Source organism: Brachyistius frenatus, unplaced genomic scaffold (genome assembly GCF_029030835.1).
Source record: "Brachyistius frenatus isolate BFR_SWC_R1_liver_20210118 unplaced genomic scaffold, ASM2903083v1 Contig_29, whole genome shotgun sequence".
NCBI lineage: Eukaryota > Metazoa > Chordata > Actinopteri > Embiotocidae > Brachyistius > Brachyistius frenatus.
Genome location: NW_027210628.1, coordinates 3397714 through 3417951, shown reverse-complemented (window position 1 = coordinate 3417951; position 20238 = coordinate 3397714). Strand labels below are relative to the sequence as shown.

The 20238-nt window shown below is 42.5% G+C and overlaps 1 protein-coding gene across 2 annotated transcripts; it reads right to left on the bottom strand.

Moving 5' to 3' along the window:
- Nucleotides 1-309: 309 nt before the first annotated feature.
- kdr (kinase insert domain receptor (a type III receptor tyrosine kinase)) lies at nt 310-18857 on the bottom strand. 2 transcript variants are annotated; one of them, XM_069699241.1, is made up of 30 exons: nt 18608-18857; nt 17505-17598; nt 17209-17411; nt 16882-17003; nt 15980-16148; nt 15584-15723; nt 15029-15212; nt 13864-13984; nt 12814-12980; nt 12565-12721; nt 11542-11662; nt 11310-11421; nt 10851-11195; nt 10186-10332; nt 9963-10094; nt 8121-8227; nt 7454-7589; nt 6575-6679; nt 6379-6492; nt 6020-6108; nt 5624-5786; nt 5432-5523; nt 5200-5322; nt 5000-5111; nt 4817-4916; nt 4611-4716; nt 2432-2574; nt 2248-2332; nt 1206-1285; nt 310-1080 (listed from the first exon to the last, which is right to left on the bottom strand). In XM_069699241.1, exons 1-30 carry the CDS (start codon nt 18666-18668, stop codon nt 864-866), a joined length of 4047 nt encoding a protein of 1348 aa, XP_069555342.1. In that variant the 5' UTR covers nt 18669-18857; the 3' UTR covers nt 310-863. The 2 variants fall into 2 exon arrangements, with proteins under 2 accessions (XP_069555342.1, XP_069555343.1); XM_069699242.1 differs by having other exon boundaries at nt 15980-16145.
- Between the last annotated feature and the right edge of the window lie 1381 nt (nt 18858-20238).

Sequence of the window (20238 nt, the reverse complement as noted above, 5' to 3'; positions counted from 1 at the left end):
TCCAAACCTGCTTTTAAAATGAGCCTTTTCATGTATTTGTTGCAATTCAGGCTCACAATGACCTTGGCAGGGCTATTGTGGGAATTGTGAGCTGAATACACGCCTACGAAAATACTTAAGGCTGGAAGGGCATTGTTTCGATGGGACACACTCACACAGCGAATGATCAAGGCTGAGAAAGCATTGTTTGCCTGATGTAAAACATGCAAAAAGGAAATGAGACATGTATGATACAAAGAAACACAGTTGTGGATTATCATGGTCAAGATGGAAACTTTCCATATCAAAGAAAACAAAACACACAAGAACTGGCTTTATCTATCAGTACTTTTATTTTATAAAACTAGTTACATTTACTGCAGGTTTAGTAATACACTTTCAATAAAATACTGTAAGTAATATGAGTAAAGGAACTGTACAAATGTGACTCTAGAAACTTTGATTTTGGAGAACTTCCTTCCTACCAGCCATTGAGTGTGCCAACAAAATAAAAGAAGAATAAAAGAAAGAAAGAAAACATTTGCTGATTGAATTATCTACAAATTCCAGATACCATTTCCTGCAGTGGAGGAAGTAGGTGGATTGTGCCTCAGGAAGTGGGCGTGGCGTCGTGTTTAGGCTCCTCAGACGTTTTACTCACTGTGTAAATATGATAGAATTCCTCTGGCAGTCCAGAGAGAACTGCGTTTACAAACTTATCATACAACCTTCATTTTTTCCAGCTGACTTATTAAGTTATCGCTTGTGAAAATATCTCGACACCACAATGACTCCAGTTCTATTGCATGTGTTGTCTTTGTTCCTAGTGTGGAAAAGTAAACAAATACTGTACAGTGAAAAGACTTGTTGGGGGATGTGTGGGGTCAGACAGGCGGCGTGCTGTAGCGGATCTCCATGTTGAACTTGTCGGGCATCTTGGGCAGCGGAGGCTTCTTTAGCATGTTGTGCTTCATGATCACCTCCTCGTTGGCATAGATCGGGGTGTCGGTGTCGTCAGAGTGGTATCCTGACTGATATCCACTCGTCTGGTTGGACGACTCCGAGGCCAGAGACTCTTTGCTCTTACAGCGCAGCAGCTGACTGAGGAGTCAAACCAAGATGGAGACACAGATTTTAAACTTGATTCACAGCTAAAAAAATAGTTATTACATGAGTAATAGTGAGTGAAATGTATTGTGGATTATATTCTGGGGCTTCATCTTCACCTGAAGTTGGGTGTGGTTTGGATTTGTTGAGTCAAACTCTTCACTTCCTCTGGTGAGAAACCGCTGTCTGTGTGACCCTCCTGTAGAAGTGCCAACAATTCAAATGAACACTGATGGGTGCTGCGTGGCAGTCAGACGTCAGGTCTTAATCACATTCTTTAGTTTCCACCTTAGTTTGTTTGTAAAGTTGGACTGCAATGATCAATTTCATTATTAACTTGCTGTTTCTATTAATCGATTCAGTTTTCTGTTCGACCAACACGTTATTACCAGACCAAAAGTCACTCCGGCCACACTACATTGGGGATTCTTTCCATTTGTTGCATCCTACTGGGTGTAGACTTCTGGATCATTTTAAAATCATCAGAGCAACCTTTAACCAATTGGCATTGAGCACCATGCGGCATGTGTTGTTCACCACCAATGTGATACCATGTCAGTAAATGACCATTGCTGATGTTTCTATAACCGTTCATATAGTTTCATCGAGCTCTACCACTGCCACCGTTGTTGGAACTACAATTAGAGACAAGAGTCTGCCTTTGACATCATTACACTTAGCCACCCCCACTGGGGTCAGCACTGTGACCACGAAGAAGGAGAAAAGACGGTCGTGTAATAGAGGAGAAAGAGTGACAAAGCCCACGTAAAAAAGAGGTAGTGGTTGGATTGAACATACACGTAATGTACGTAAGGTAATTTATATCATGTATGTAACATTATTTATATAAAATTACTTAATTTAACTCAAACAATGATCTTCTACTAAACCAAATCTGCTGGTTTTTCCTGCCTAAACCTTAGACACCTTGTGCGTATCTCTGAGACGCCAGCAGTTTGTGACAAAATGGCAGTATTTAACACCCTGCGTTGAGATTATAATGTTCATTAAAATGTTCTGATATTTTCTCAAATTTCGTGTACATGATAAAGGACAGTTACATTCAGAACATTTTGTTCTCAAAATAGTAAGCAGCTACAATGTGTGACAATATCTATTTTATGAACGAGGTGTTGATTGTGCAGATTCACGGACGCTCACCATGACACTGCTGTGCGCCACAGGGATGTCTTCAAACGTCTTCACACTGAGGGGCCGACTGCACCTCTCACTCTGCTGGGTCAGTCTGCACAGAGAAGATACGTCAGTGGGTCACCACTGAGAGCTTTAATATTTCAGAGTGGCAGCTTCAGTGGACAGCAACAGGTAAGAGAATCACACTTACCCAAGGGATGGCGGGTGGTCATAGTGAAGCTGAGCTTCCAGGATTTCCCCACTCTGAGGCCTGCTGTAGGGGGTTCTCAGCTCGGGGGCCATTGAGCATCCTTCTGCTTCACCTACTGTCAGGGGGATGTAGTCCTTCCCATCCTGGAAATCAACGGTACTTTAATGCCTTTATGTCCAATATGTCAAAACTCTGCTCTTAAGTTATGACAATAACACACACACACACACACACACACACACACACACACACACACACACACACACACACACACACACACACACACACACACACACACACACACACACACAGAGGCAGGTAAGGCAAGTGCTGTCACAAATACACACTGGATCAATGAATTCTGCATTAAAAGGTAGAAATATGAACTTTGAATTATCGTCAAAAAAACGGCAAACTGTTAAATATTGTCAGCTAGACATATTTAATACCCATTAAATCCTGTGCTACATAAGTGTTTGAATGTGTTTCAGCTTCAGATGATGACTTCCTGAATTTCCAAGAGGATTTTTGGCAGCAAAGACAGCTGTAACAGGAGCACGGTAAAAGACACAGACATATACACTAACGAGCCACTTTATTAGGTACACCTGGCGAGTACCGGGTTGGACCCACTTTTACCTTCAGAACTGCCTTAATTTTTGGTGTCATAGGTTCAACAAGGTGCTAGAAACATTTCTCTGAGATTTTGGTCCATATTGACATGATAGCATCAAGCAGTTGCTGCAAATTTGTCGGCTGCACATCCATGATGCGAATCTCCCGTTCCACCACATCCCAAAGGTGCTCTAGTGGATTGAGATCTGGTGACTGTGGAGGCTGTTGGAGTCCAGTGAACTCATCATCATGTTCAAGAAACAGTTTGAGCTTTGTGACATGGCGCGTTATCCTGCTGGAAGTAGCCATCAGAAGATGGTCCACTGTGGTCATAAGGGGATGGACACGGTCAGCAACAATACTCAAGTAGGGTGTGGCGTTTAAACGATGCTCAATTGGTACAAAGGGGCCCAAAGTGTGCCAAGAAAATATCCCCCACACCATTACACCACCACCACCAGCCTGAACCACTGATACAAGGCAGGACGGGTCCTTGCTTTCATGTTGTTGACGCCAAATTCTGACCCGACCATCTGAATGTCGCAGCAGAAATCGAGACTCATCAGACTCAACTGACAGGAGTGGCACCCGGTCATCATCTGCTTCAAGGTTTGACGTGTTGTGTGTTCAGAGATGGTCTTCTGCATACCTTGGTTGTAACGAGTGGTTATTTGAGTTACTGTTGCCTTTCTATCATCTCGAACCAGTCTGGCCATTCTTCTCTGACCTCTGACCCTCTTTTCGCCCGGAGAACTGCCACTCAGTGGATATTTTCTCTTTTTTGGACCATTCTCTGTAAACCCTAGAGATGGTTGTGCGTGAAAATTGCAGTAGATCAGCAGATTGTGAAATACTCAGACCAGCCCGTGTGGCACCAACAACTATGCCATGTTCAAAGTCACTTAAATCACCTTTCTTCCTATTCTGATGCTCAGTTTGAACTTCAGCATGTTGTCTTGACCATGTCTACGTGCCTAAATGCATTGAGTTGCTGCCATATGATTGGCTGATTAGATATTTGCGTTAACGAGCAGTTGAACAGGTGTATCTAATAAAGTGGCCGGTGAGTCTATATTACTTCACACATTATGATACAAATATTCAGTGTTCATGCAGTTTAGAGGGGGAGAGTGTAACCCACACGGTTTTCTGAAGCTACAATTAGATATACCCTAAACACCTCACATGCAAGTACTTCAGCAGATGCTATTCAAACAGTCAAACAGGTGTATGGCCAAAAATTTAAAAGAGTGATTTAAGGCGTTCTAATGTAAGTTTTACCATAGTTAAAATTAAGTGAGTTTACATATGTGGGCAGATCGCTCAAGAGGCTACGTATGGTAACTGCTGTGGCTCACTGACGAGATTTACTCCTGCATAAACATAGCAAAAGTTTTGCTTTTCCAAAAAAAAACATGTCTTCATGAACGTAGCCTAGGTGTAGAAATTTGGTACAGATAGACAAGGCATTTTTCAATTCTAGATAGTACCAAAGTAATTCAGTCGGTGCCATAAAATATCATAATTATAGACAGAGTAGGTTTTTGTTTTGACCCCAACAAACCTGTTGGGCACTGGCCTGCAGCAGGTTTCCAAGATGTTCAACCAGTTCTGTGAACGTTGGCCTGTCTGTGGGACGATCCAGCCAGCAGTCCAACATGGTCTGGTATCTACCAAAACACGCAATTTGGATAGGGGTTAGGAGCGATTTAAGGAGCAAGCTACATTTCTGTGAAGTGCTGGGCTGCATCATGTGAACTTTCCCCTCACATCTCTGTGGTGGCGTATTCTGGGGGTCTCATCCTGGTGCCTTCCTTCAGCCTCCTGCAGAAGGACTCGTCGATGCAGACGCCCGGATAGGGAGAAGCTCCTGCAGGAGACACAACAGAGATGATGTTGCATGTGCACAGTGGTCATAATGTATCTATTGTAATGTATTAATACTAGGTTTACCCAAGGAAAAGATCTCCCAGAGAAGGACCCCGAAGGACCAAACATCACTTTGTGTGGTGTAAACCCGGTCAAATATGGTCTCAGGAGCCATCCACTTCAGAGGGAGACGGGCCTGTAGCAGCGATGACAGAGTAAATTTCACAGCTTCACTGGCCATATTAATGGAATAGGCTGTCTATATATCAGTTTAAAGGACCTACATCTCCTTTGCGGACATAGTCAGGATCTTTGTAGACATCTCTAGCGAGGCCAAAGTCGCAAATCTTCACCACATTGTTCTCTGAGAGCAGGATGTTTCGGGCTGCTAGATCTCTGTGGATGCACTGCAGAGCAAACAGAGGAATATACATTTCACGCACCCAAAAATGTAAAATAAAACCTCCAGTTTGAATGCCAAGATGGACACAGAAAGTCAGACACTTGTGATTTCACCTTGCGAGAGGACAAAAACTCCATTCCTTTGGCCACCTGGAAGCTGTACCTTATCAGGTCCTCCATGTTCAGATGGTCGTCATCTGAACTCTCTGCAATCACAAGAGGCATTTCAATGAGACATGATGGACATCACAAAGTGTACACAAGGAAATAACTTGGTGCAAAATTGTGTTGTTCTGTCTTCAGCACCTTCCGGAGGGTCCAGGTTGCTGCCTGAAGCCTTTTCTCCAGCGCTGGAGCAGACAGCTGTTCCTGTGCAGATGTCCAGCTGGGCAATCTTCCCCAGACCCAGATCCCCTTCGGTCACATCCTCCCCTACAGACGCCCACCTCTGGCTATCCACTCGCTTCCTCTGTCAACCAGAGCAGAGTAGAAGCATTAGGCTAAAAAATATGTTTTCTTTTATTCAGGATGCTAGTATTGTTTGTATGGACTGCAATATGTGAGATACAATCTGTGGGCGAGTGCTGGAGTACGTCGCCATGTAACGATCTGTGGTCGGTGCTCAGCCGTCTGGGCTGCGTGGAACCACATCAGAGGGCCGGCTGCGGTTTATTGGCTGCATGTGGGTTACACACCATTTACCTTGTAGGGGCTGTACTCGCCCCGTTTGCTCTTCAGATAGCTGGAGAGGTTTCCGTGTTTACAGTACTCAACAATGACCATCAGAGGCCCTGCAGGGAGAGGGAAGAGGAGAGAGCTTGATGATCAAAGTAAGAAGGACCAACAACTCATAAGTACACCTCAGAGGGCCACGGATGACGTGCAGGCTGATTTAATGAGAAGTGTGAAGCATGTATAAATACCAGCTACCCCACATAAAGTACCATTATTCGCCCTTATAAAGAAGTTATTAAGGACCGCTGCATCCTCAGGAAACAAAAGAGGCTAACATCAAGGGGCTGGATGTAAACTACAGGTATGTCCTCTGTGTAGTGGCTCACCCCCCGGCTTTGTGCAGGCTCCCAGCAGGTTGACCACGTTGAGGTGATGCCCGATGTGGATGAGGATTTTCAGCTCTGACATCAAGGCGCGGTACTCACTAGTCGTGGCTCCCTCTGTAACACAGAGCGATAACGTTAACTCCGAGAGGCTGAAGGCTGTCACAGTGTGAGCTGTCTGCGTGCAAGAAATACGAACCCTTGAGCATCTTGACTGCAACAGTGGTGCATGTGGTGGCTTTCTCGATGCCAAAGGCGGCTGCTTCTACCACCTGACCGAACGCCCCTCGTCCCAGAGGTTCACCTTCAATGGAAAACATTAGTCATGAAGACACATTTGAAAAAAAACTCATCCATTAACAACCCGTCATAGTCCAGATGTGTTTACTTGGATTTATTTTAAACTAGAAGATATGTTAATTACATAATTGTTGGACAATTGGCAATGATGAATTTTGTTTTTCACAAAATTTTTGACTTTGGTCATCTCCAGACTTTTTTTTTTTTACTGTCACCATTGTCAGTGGTTATTAGTTTGGACGAACATTAATGTCCACCTCAGGATGACTTCCACTAACTATTTATCCACCGACACATTGTCTTGTTGAAATAGGAAGGTCTAATCCCACACGTTTCATCTTTATCCCTCTATTGAATACTTGATATTCCTATTGCTTGATTTTCTTCACTTCCTGCATCACTGTCAAAAACGCTCATTTGTAATCTTGCTGTCTCTATTCTTGCTAAATTATCTCAGTCAGTCTCTCGGCTACAGAGCCCCGAAGTGGCCATAAGGAGAAAAAAAACATTAAATCGTAGGCACAAATTATGAAATCGAGGCCATGAATTACTAAATCATGGCCACAAGATGTTATTTAGTGCGCACGTTTTAATTAATTTAATTTAATTTGTGTGATGAGCTCTTTTATGAACTCTTTGGGTGAGACAATATTTGTCTTTCTTCTCTCCACATGCTGATAACTCTCTGCTGGGACTTGTACGTGGCAGTGCAGATGCTTGTTGTCACAGGAACTGTCTCCTCACTCACTCACACTTTGCTGCAACAGTATTTTCTCACCTAGCTTCAGCCTGTCCCGAGGGAACTCCCATTTGTTAGCATCGTACGTGAGCCTCTCGCACTGCTCGTCCATGGGCATGTCCTCTGAGTCCAGGATCATGGACAGGTAGCCCGTCTTCAGATCCCCTCCATTCGGCTGAAACAGTGACAGAGTGAGAGATATCAAAGACAAGCAGAGATGTAATGTGTGAATTAATGAGCTGCTATTTGTCTCAATTCTCCCCTTTCACTACAAAAAAGCTGTACAGGGTTTTTCCACTGACTCTGGTGCCCCTCGAATAAAAGGGGCCCAGTGAGTGTTGCGGGACTACGTGACTTACAGGAGCACAGAGTGGCACTGTTGTTTCTGGATACAAAAGAGAGCTGCCACTGAGAGCCAGACCAGTCACTTCTCATCAGTCATACACCCTCACAGTGTATGTGCCCATTCATGTGTGTGTGTGTGTGTGTGTGTGTGTGTGTGTGTGTGTGTGTGTGTGTGTGTGTGTGTGTGTGTGTGTGTGTGTGTGTGTGTGTGTGTGTGTGTGTGTGTGTGTGTGTGTGTGTGTGCGTGTGTGTTTAAACATTTTGTATTATTATGTATTATTATTATTTATTTAGATGTGTAACTGAGGGTAAAATCCAAGGAAGAAAAAGGGTGGCGAGAGGAGGGTGAGGATGTTCTTACTCTCTTTCTTCCACGGATGACAAAGACGATGAGTAGCCAGAAAAACATGGCGATGACCACTGACCCAATAGGAACGATCAGCTCCACATTGGTCTTCTCCTGTGCACCTACAACGTAAACAAACAATTTGATTTGAGGGAGAATTCAAAGACTATAAGACTTTGTCGGAGAACAAATCACAGAACAAATAAGACAAATGTGGGGCCCATTCTTCAGGAAAAATCGTGGGACAGTCACAGAGGAATGTCAATTGTAATTTCAGTGACACGCCTCGGCAGCGTTGCATAAAGTTCAGACAGGTTTGTAATTTTCTTTGGCCTGAACACATGTGTGTGTCTGTGTTTGGGTTGGAGGAAGGAGACTGTTGGAATCTAGACTGAAAGTAAACTGATATTTTATCTAGTCATAACAAATGGCCAGGAGTCAGCAGCAACAACTACTGCCAAAGACAACTTGGAAAAGGGCAATCACAGCCATAGTAGTGTGTCACTACACGCTGTAATGGACCGTTTCGCTCCACTAAGTCAGCTTAGGGATGGATCATGCAAAAGTAATTTGGGGGGGAAGATGGAGTCAGAAAAAGGTTACGTATGTTTGTTTATTTTTTTCTAAGGGAAGGATCATGTGGGAAGGAGGGTATTTCAGGGGACTTTATCTCACCCCAGATTATTTTGTCCTGTTTGAAATGTGTTGTTAAAAAGTTTTAAACTGTGATTTGATGTCAGACTTTGAATCAGGTCCATCAAAGGCCACTGAGTTGTCACCTGTGCTCATTATATGGCAGTAATATCTACTTATGTGACAATTCATCAATAGAAAGCGACCATTTTTTACAATTTTGTTATGTTTACAATGGATGTATTATTTCATTCTGTAGCTCTCTAAACCCAGCAGGCCTCTCTACCCTCCCTTGTTAGCAGAACTGGCGCCTGAGCAAAGCAATGAGCGGCTGTAACTGGGTCTACATTCTTCTGGCGTGGAAAAGGTCACGTAGGCCCAGCTTCTAGTTAACGCATTTGTTTGTTTTTCGCTGTGTGTCTTTGTGGACAGCAGAGCAGAGGCTGGAGCTGGGGCAGGGCTGGGCCTCTACGTTTGTCTTCCAGCCTCCTTATTGTGATGGATTTAGAAACTCCAGAAGGATGTGCGTTAACTTGGCAAACTTCCTGTCATGCGGAAGGAAAGTTATTCTTACTCTCCATCTTTGATATCAAAAATGTGGTATGTGTGATGTGAAGCGGTGAAAACTTAAGGCCCGGTATAAATATCCAGTCTTTGTGAGTATTGTTGGAGTTGATAATAGGTTACGGCTAAACTCTCTCACATGAACTACGAGAAATACATTTCTGACAATCCGCCGTGGATGCATTATTGCGCAGGAAAACGAAGAAGCCCCTGAGCCACACAAGACACACAAAAGGACTACAAAACAATGAAAAACAACTAGAAAGAAATGTAAGAAATTACTATGACATAGAAAACAGTTGCAAAGGGACACAAAACAGAGACAAAGAGACACAAAACAAAATCACAGCGAAGGACACACAAAAAAAACTCAGAACAGTTACAAAGAAATGCAAAATGATAACAAGGAGACACAAAACAACCCAAAGGTTTAAAACAGCTCCAAAGACACAGAAAACAACTGAAACAAAAGACTACAGAAACACACAAAAGGCTGCAAAGAGACACTTAACAACTATAAAGATACAAAAAAGACTTCAAAGAGACAGAAAAGGCTACAAAGACACAGAGGACTACAACGAGACACTGAACAACGACAACTTTCAGTCTAGGGGTCGTATTCCTCGGAGGTGGGGTGTACCAGTTAAGGCGGGGACTGACCTTCAGTCGTCAAATAAGCCTGTGAGGTGTCACAGCCGCGGTTGTTACACGCAGTGCAGGTGTACAGACCGCTGTCCTCCTTCTTCACTCGTTGAATTGTCAGACTGTGGTTGTTTTGGCTCAGAAAAACACCTGGAACAAATGGTTTTGGTTTTAGAACTACAGTAACTAATGAAACGAGTCCGTCATCAGAGAAAAGCTGTTCCATATCCCTGTTTCCCACCTGAGCCCTCCACCACAGTGTGGTTGTTTTTGGTCCACACCACCGTTGGGTTCGGCGTCCCAGCAGCTTCGCAGAGGAGAGTGATCGTCGCGCTCACATTAACTTTTTGGTCGGTGAAGTTATTGAGGATCCTCGCAGCCTCGAGATCTAAAATCAGAATGGAAAGGATTCACAGCTCTGGTGTCTCTTTGAAACAGATTCAAACTGGAACATATGAATTGGTTAGTGTTGCAAAACGTTGCAGAGAACTATAGTCCTCATATTTGAATTGTGTTGTTAGCCTATTCTGCCTTGTTTAAGATAATGAAACTTGTCTTTTAACAGCTATGTGACTGTAACTGTAAAAAAAAAATCTCTTTCTATGTTTACCACATGTTGCAAAGTACGTTGTATGATCAAATGGGGGAAATATGTAGAAAGGTTTTCCCATGAGAATCGACATGGACTTCACAGATTACACCATAAAAATTTTCATAAAGCTCTGGTTTCCCGTCGGCAAAATACATGTTTCACATGTGCACAGTCACATGTGATCACGAGTTTTTGCACATGTGAAATGAATGTGTTTTTTCTGTAAGGGGTGTGATTTCCTGTATGTTCTTTATAATGAAATTATGGCTTTTAATGTCTCGAATCATACTTACCAAAACAACTGGAAGTCTTACCTCTGAGAGAAAGGCGGCGCAGCAGGCAGGTCCTCCCCCCAGTCTTGATGTTTACCACCTGACAGGCATACAGACCCTCGTCCTGACGGGACGCGTTCGGCAGCGACAGCTCCAGCGTCACGTTGGTGCCCCGCAGGGTGGGCAGCACGGCCTGCGACAGGGGCGTCCGCTGCAGCGTCAGGGAGCGACAGGGCTGCACCGGCGCCACCTGCTCCGACCCGGATATGTTGGCCACGCGGAACCAGGTCAGGTTGCCGTAGATCAGCATGTCGGCTTTACACCGCAGAACCACATGGTCCTCCTCCAGGGGCTCACTGGATGGAGACATACTCACCTCGAGGCCGCCTGAGAGTTTCCAGACGGAAACACAGGCAGGAATGAGAAACGACATGATGAATGCTGAACTTCGGGATTACAGAAAGAGGCCACAAGAGACAAGAAGGAAGAAAAAGCGCTCACGTGTCACATGGAAAAAGATGATGCGTGAATCCTCTCCTACTTTGTTGGCAGCTGTGCATCTGTAGAGGGTGTGAGCCTCGGCCTTCTGAATCTTCAAAGCGCTCATGATTTTCTACAGAAATGCATTTAATCAATTTTTTTTTATTTACTCCACATCAAAGAGTTAAAAAAAAAAATCTGGTTTCTTGGTAGAAAGCAGAGGAAAGGGGTGTAATCAGGAGGAATTGTTTACCTTTTGGCGATGATCGATGTCAGTTGTAATTCTTCCTACATGGTTGTGACCGGTGCTGTTGCTGATATCTCTCCAACCTTTGCACTTCTCCAGCTGTATCTCAGACATGATCAGCCCTGACCTGATGGACAAAAAGAACAGAAACCAGGTGAAACTAAAACATATGACACTCTTTCACAATTATGGCTGTTTTCATGCAGAAAAACTGAGGAGCGCATTTTTCTTCTTCTTTTCTTCTTCTTTTTGCTGCATTTTTCTTAGCTGCAAAACTGCTGCCACCCCAAATTACAGTAAGAAATGGAAAACTTTTGAGTACATTGCTGAAACATTAGTCATGTGATAATAGGGGAAAGAACGTATATAAGAAACGCAGCTCTGGCAGGAAGAAGCGCTATTTTTTGAAAGAGAGGAGGATGACGGGAACAACAGGAAACGCAGTGCAGAAACTAGGAAGTTCTCGGATGTGTAGGCAGAAGATAAGGAACCTGCTGCTGTTCTTTTCTGGTCAAAAGCAGCCACACACACACACACACACACACACACACACACACACACACACACACACACACACACACACACACACACACACACACACACACACACACACACACCTCCCTCTCTATCAACATTCGTCAAATCCCGGCAGGAGTAACTCATGCAGTTGTGTAACCTCTGAGATATCCTGGCAGGATGGACAGAGCTGCTAGATTGTGGTTTGAGTTTTTGATTGTACAAAATTAGTAAGCACATTGTGCATCTCAATAATTGATGCCCTTCTAAAAATGGACATTGTGAAGAGAATGAATCACATCCGCTGATCTGCATCAGGTCAGAATGGGCGCTCATTGTCTTTTCTCTTGTTTTTGTCAACATCACAAAAGCAGCTATTTCTCTGCTAAATCAACAACCTGTTGACAATGAGTGAGTGAGAGTCATGTGACCAATGCATGCACACACAAAGGAAGGCCCTCTTTCTCCTTCTTCTTCTCTCTCTCACACACACAGTGAAGAAAGGGGACCTACAGGAAGGCCTTGGGACAGTCGTCTTTGGACATCCACTGCCACTGGATGTGTGCCGGTGTGGGAAATGCACGGGCGGTGCACCTCAGGCTGGGGCTGCTGCCATACGGGTATACATCAGTGTCCATTGCCACCTCCTTCTCCATGATATGAGGAGGCACTGTGGAGGAAGACGTAGAGTTATTATTACTGTCTCTTGACCGACAGCAGCTGAAGAGGGAATACCGAAGAGTAGGAACACTGGACACATACTGTTGACCAGCAGCTGGAAGGAGCGTCTCTGCTCCTCTTTAGTAATCTTATTGGTCAGGACCACTGTGTAATTCCCAGCATCCATTTCTGTGACTCCACGGATGATGAGGGCATCAATTTTCTGTCTGATTCTGTAGTCATCCTTTAGTGGGAAGCCATTCTTCAACCTGGGCACACAAAGGGGTGTTACAAAAAGCATCTAACATACATTAAATAACCTTTTCACATGTTGTCAAAGCATAAAGTTGTATAGGATACAAACTAGATCAAAAAATTCAGAGTCTGTTTCTGTTACACATGAACGGAGCGCAGCACAGTGATGTGCATGGAGCAGGGGGATGCTATAACTTTTGTGAGCAAGAATTTCAGGTTACATCCCTTGATGAACATCGGCACGTGTTACAGGCGTTTTTATGACCTCTGGTAGGCGCACATTTGTAATTTCACCATGGACTTCTGCAGAAATGGCACCTCCAATTTTATGTCAAACTCAGGAATTTTGCAGCAGAGATCCATGAAATGCTTCAGAAAATCTGAAGCAATGAAGCAGTGAGCAGGGCAAGGAGTTTTACGCGGGGTTCATTTCAAGAAGGGCACAACATCCAAGACCGAAGGAACTAATTTTCTGAAGGGTCTGAGGGGAAACTGCAGCGTGATGGCAACTGGATTTTTAACTATATCAACGCGTGCTGAAAATGCACAGATTTCGTGCCCTAAAAAAGATAAAAGTTGCATCCATCCCACCGAGTTTTCAGATTTGGCTCTCTGCAACTCTTTCTAATTATACAAACTTTTTATGTGCATTCTCGGCTCTAGGTTCAGATCCATGGCAAAATTTCAAATGCATAAAAACATGTGTAACACAGGTGCTGATGTTGATAATGCAATATAACTTGGAGTAAGTTATCTTCCCTCTGTTCTTTGCACATTATTGTGTTGTGCTCCATTCTTTTGCAACAGGAACAGTCCGGTAAAATATTGATCCCTCCTCGTACAGCAGATCAACTGTGACTCATACAGAGAGAAAAAAGTATACTGCTGTGAAACTACCATTTACAGCTGGGCTCAGGGTAGGCCGAGTACTTGACAGGGATCAGTGTGGATGTTTGATCTCCCACGTTTACCTCCAACACCTTCGTCCAGGGCTCCTTCATGTCAATAAAAGGCTTTTCTGGAAGCACAAGAAAAATCACAAAATGCTTTGAGAGACATAAAACAAATGGTAAAAACATGAAATGATCAAAGCCAAAGTAGTCAATCACATCAATGACTGAACGATTGTTGCCGGGAAAAAATATAAAGTTCACATTGGATTTTTTTGTTGGTCAAATTTACACAAATGTTTTAATTATATTAAATACAATTTTAAAAAAGAGATGGGTGGAGGTTTTCAGATTAGCAAACGGGTGTATTTATGATTCCCAAAGCACAGCTGAGTAAAAAATAATCAGATGCATCAAAACTATAACTGAATATAGCAATATAAGTCATTAAATAATTGAAATTGATTGATAAAGAAGACAGGAACCAGCTTTGCACAAATAGGTAATGTACAGTGCAATATAATATGAATGACTACATTTGTGCCAAACAGATATTAAAATGACAGAGTTTAAAATGAGCCAATCAAAGACAAACAGAAGAGTGAAGTCAATTTCATTTTAGGTGGGGGGAAAAAAAACAATTAGATGAAACTCAAATTCCTTTTAACTATTAAACCATCAGTGTGATTAATGATTTATTTTTGACAACCTTTTATGACATTCTTTCAGTTTTAGGGCTCCGCTGGGTAAATACAGAGGGGGAAAAAAACAAAGAAAAAACTTTCTAGAAAAATATGAAAAAAACAACTTAAAAATGTTAAAACTTAACGGAAGGTCAGCTTACATGATGTTTAACTCTCCAACTTACATACTGCTCGGTCCTTCGTTCTAAGTTTATAAAAGGCCACTCAAGAGTAATCAACCAACACATTCTGAATCTTTTGGCCCAGTTAATAGCTACGCTAAAAATCTTCTGCTGCCTTTTGCAATAACAAACATGGAACCTGAAGAGTTTTCATGAAGGTAAAATTATTGCTTTTATGGTGTGGAAGAGTTTTTGGACGAGATAAATAATTCTGGGGAATTTTGTAAGAATGTTTCTGGCCATTGTAAAAGTACTGGTTAAATCCTGACAGCTGTCCAAGATAACATGATGATTTCAGTGCACCCACCATACACCTTAAGAAATGCTGAGGCGCTTTTGTCCATCTGCCCGCTGGAAGCCGTGCAGGTGAATTCGCCGGAGTGATCCACCGTCACGTTCTCTATGGTGAGTGTGTTGGACAGCCTCAGAGAGTTCCACAGCTTCTCCTTGTGGGACACCTTGTGGGACGGCCTCGAACCGTTGACCGAGGTCTGACACAGGGAGACACAACACACGTAATTTGTCTTTTATAAGAAACACAAATAAAAATGAGGAGGATCTTTTTTTTCAAAAGAGAGAAGAGTTGAAATATTAGCCTCAGCCTGCAAAGCTTTTTCTTATGTAAGCAGTCAGAACATCACAAACACATCTGGTCACCTTTGTACTTTGACCTGCAGAGGTCTGAAGGATTCCTGAAAGCAGGAAGTAACGAATATGTGTAAGAACAACAGGAAGTGATATGTATCACTTCTGGTATCTGTCTGTGTTCAGTTGTAAGTCAAACAGACTGATTGAATGCTGTCACACAAGTTCATTGAAAGTATACAAGTCCATTAGGAGGAGAAGGGGCTCGGGCACTGACCAGGGCACCGCCGGAGTGTGTCCAGTTGAATTCGATGCCCACATTGAGCTCGGTGCGGGCGGTGCAGTTGAGCACCAGCCGCTCCCCCACAGACAGCCTCACTTGCATGGGGGTCAGGGTGAGGTCGTAAATCTTGTATCCTGCGGAAAAGGGAGGGAAGACGCGGTGGTCAGCCGACAGCCTATTGTTCTCCAGAGAATACAGACTCTCTCTGCACCGACTCACTCACTCACTCACTCAGTGCTTCACCCACTCACTCTGTAAACTAATCATCACTCTTACACAGAAAAAAAAATCTGAATTTCCATTAGGTTCTGGTGTTTATTAAGTAAAACAAACAGTACAATACCCCTACAATTTTGTTATATTGTTCGATGTATCTTTTTTCCATCTTACCAACAACTGCCACAATGTAGAGAGGAGAGTTAAAGGTCTCATTTCCAATACGAGTCTGGCAGGACACGACGCCGGCGTAGCTGATCAGATGAGTAGGAACAGTGAAGCCCGTCCTGGCGTCCCACACAGAGTCCTTTCCATCGGGATGAAGCTCCTTGATTGGATGCTTCTGACAGACACAGAAGTTTGAAAAAAAAAAAAAAAACATTAAAAAAATGTTTTTTACACATGAGCACACTTATCTTCGTATAAGACACACCAGGAAAAAGAAAATAGGAGCTGAAGATAATAGAGGAAGTCATTTTAGGCCTGAAAATGTATTTTCCACAACACTGAAAGGTCTTTTGTTATTGATTTAAAGGTTCATTCCACCAGTTTTACACATAAAGGTCAATTTATTCATCATGAGGGGTACTACACAGCCTTGTATAATTAACTCTGGGTCTGGAGAAGCTTTCTAAAGTCTGAAAAATAAGACCATCAACCAGGATGATGATGTTGGAAACTACAAATGTGTAACAAAAAGTCTGTTACAAACTGGGGCTTGGATTATGAACAAATTTAGGAATAACCAGGCATCAGGGTAAAAAAAATGATGCTACATTCTGAGAAATGTAGGGCCCCGGTGTTTTTGAGACTTGGTCATAACTAGGTAAAGAGAATTATAGCACATGTCCATCTCTTTGGCTTTTATTTTGACCATTCTTTAAAAAAAAACAAAAAAAAAGCCTCTTCTGACTCACTCAATGAAAAACTAAATTACTAAAATTATTGTGTCTTACGAAACAATAAAGCCTTAAATTTGAAATTCTTTAACTGCTGTGATGCTTTTCGCCTTCAAGAAGTTGCTCCATCTACTAAAACTCTCTTACTAAGAATAAATTAAAGAAACAACTTCTTACAATGTTGAGTGTAACATTGAGATTCTCCACAGAGCCGCGGCACGGTATCACCACCCGCTCCCCTTCACGGATGAACACCACCTCATACTCCTTCTCCAATGGCACAAATGGCACTTTGTAATCTGAAATAAATGCAAATTTAATGTAAATTAGTAGAAATTTAAAGAGTGAACTCGGCACTAAGAGGACCACTGCTAAGGAGTCTAGTCTTGAAATACAGAAATACAGCTGTTCTAACTCAGATCTTCTTGTACATGACCGGATGTTTGAATAAACACGCTGCATTAAATGGAAAAGCCCCCCTGAGTAACTTAAAAGGATATATACCATTCACAAACACATAAACCGACACTGAGGTCTTGCCATCTTTGACCTTCAGGTCTCTGTAGGAGCACTGATACTGCCCAGTTTCATTGACAGTCGCATTGGTGATAGTCAGTGTTGTGCAGAAGAGTCCTGATCCACTGCAGTCACTGGTGGAGAAGCGAGTGCTTGTAGGAGGAATCGTCCACCTCAAGTACTGACGACCTCTGCCAGAGGAAGACACAGAGAGTTGAAGTACACAGAGTAGATGTTTGGGTCTCTGAACGGATGGAGCTTAGTAAGGGTAAGTTCTCAAATACCTGCATGTCAGTTCAAGGTTGTCAGATTTGTTCATCCTATGGATGCCGTAGATGTTGAGTGTTGGTGGATCAGGCATAAACCGCAGATCTATGGCTGGAGGAATCAACAGTACAAGTCAATTACAGTGAAGACTCACTATAAACAGAATCGGCAGGGATGACTGTCAAACTAATCCTAAAGGGGTCAGAGGTTATGTCACTATTGCTTTTGAAAACACATAGTATGGAAATTAAAACAGGTCAAAAGCACCTGGTTGAAACTGAAAGTGTGCGACAGAGGCGGGGGTTGGGGGGATTGCAATTATGGAATGTCTTTCACAACTACACAGGGGCCATTTTTCCACTACTGCAGCAAATGGCGGAGCTGTGTCAAAACAGGAAGCAGGGGAAGATGGGCCGGGTCAGGCTCAATAGCCCAGCACAGCGTGGCATTAGGTGGGGTTCCTGTTTCTGATAGGATACAGGCTGCCTACGCCTCCCTGTGAGGACCTAAAGCACAGAGAGCATTGTATGAAAAAAAAAAAAAACTCATCACATATTATACATATTTTCCTTAATAAGCCTTAAATTTACATTTCCACAAACTTTGTGGAAACAAATTCCATTCTTTGTCAGACAGGCACACTTTCCCTCCTTTTCTGCACATTAGCCGAAGCAAGATGCTTTTTACATTTCACATGTACAATTTAAAGAGAGTTCAGTGCTGTTGTAAAGTTTTAGCCACTTTAAATGTTTAGATCTATCACGCAGTACCACCAGTACAACTGATCTGTCCCAAATTCATTCTGCCGGGTTTCAAATAACCCCAAACATACAGCCAGTCATGCAGAAATATGCAACAGATGTCCTGATATTACCCTCATAGAATAAATCAGTGATTAAATAAAGAGACAAAGGACACTGAGACAGTCTAAATCCATAGAGGAAGTGTGGCAAGTTCTCCAGGATGTCAGAAAACTGTGCGCAAGTGCACCTTGGAGAACTGGCACTGAGAACTGGGAAATAAAACAATGGCAGCACATTTTGACTGCAAACTTCTGTATGTTATTCAGCTTTGCTCGTTAGGGTAAGCGATTTGACTAACAGTCATGTTATTGTCTTACCAGCAACACAAGTGATTCCCAGAATAAGTAGTGGAATGACGGAGACAGTCTGCGCCATCATCGGACAGAAGACAGAGTCCTCATCAAAGTCCAATTAAAAATGGTACTGCAGTGATAATAATAATCCTACTGCCTCATTACTAATCCACTGTCCACCGATGTTTCATATTCCACTCCAGAGTAAGTATGAGAGTCATGAAAACAGCCAACGGCGGATGGTGATCAGCGGTGAGTAAAGTGTGTGTCCCCATGGAGCTGTTGCTGCTGCTGAGGATGGAGAGAGACACTCAGTCTGAGCAGCCTGCAGGGGAGGAGCGTCTCTCTCTCTCTCTCTGGAACTAAACACTACATGACACTCCTGGACTTGTTGCTGGTTGTTGGAAGGTCAAACACTGAACTGCGACCATAACCTTTGAGGGAAAACCTCACCTAGTGAGCAGCAGTAACTAAACCCCCTGATAACGACTCTACAAGTGATAATTAGGCTATTAGGCCTGGTGAAACTTAAAAACTTAGAAGGTTAACTGAGAAAAAGTTCCCTTATCTTTATTTGAAATAAAAGTAAGAAGGGAATATGGCAGTCTTGTCAGCAAATAGTTGCCTTGTCACACCTAAAACAGATATGGAGCACCTTGTTGTTATTCTCATCAATTTCCGTTTTTGTGTCCACCTCATGAGTCTCTAATTTTAAGTTTGTGTTGGTTGCTAACTCCTGAAGGAAATGCACAGTGCTTGGTTTGCAGAGCTTTTTTGGCTCAGAACAAAAACATCTGCCAAAATCAACAAGGATGGAGCAAAACAGTTGAAAAGTTGCAGGTTAGAAAATAGAAAAATGTTTGGGTTTTTTTAAAAAGCTCAAGGTTGCTTTTAAACCCTTCATAACTTTGGAAAGCTGCAGAATTAGATGGCCGTTATTAGATGATTATTACCTTCACTGACCAGTAGTCCTATCACCAATGTAAATAAACATATTGATTAAAGCCACTTTCATAACAAATAGGTCATTACAAAAGCATTTTTATTTTTTTTGAATGACAGAAAAAACATCTAATTCAAACATTTAATTAGACATTGACAGCCTATCATCTATAGTTATCTACCCAACTGAGGCAAATTTAAACAGGTAATGACCTTATTTGGAAAATTAAAAACGAGTCCTTTGTACAGCTAATGGCAGCAACTGTATTGAAAAACATTCTTAATGGTGCCAGTATAAGGTTTTGCTGTGGCTATTTTCTTGCTATTCTGGTCTGTCTAAAAAATAGAGATAAGCAAGTTGTAACATAAACTTAAAGCTTAACCAGTCACCTTTTTTTATGCACAACTGCATCCATAATATAATTTTACAATCGTTAGTTTGATTTTTTTTTTTTTAATTTTTAAAGAAAAAGCCAACTACTAACTAACTGCAGGGCAAGACAATGCAAAAGTCGACCAATCTGCCAAAACAATGAGAGCCGGACTGATGGCAGGCTGCCTGGACGCGACAGTGACTCACTATCACCTCTTAATGTACAAAATGGTGGCCTATTACAAGACTTAAATCTTACATATTGCATTTTTAAGCATTTGTTTGCATACTAGTTCATAAATAGAGTTTAGTACTGATATAATTGCAACTCTTTGTGACA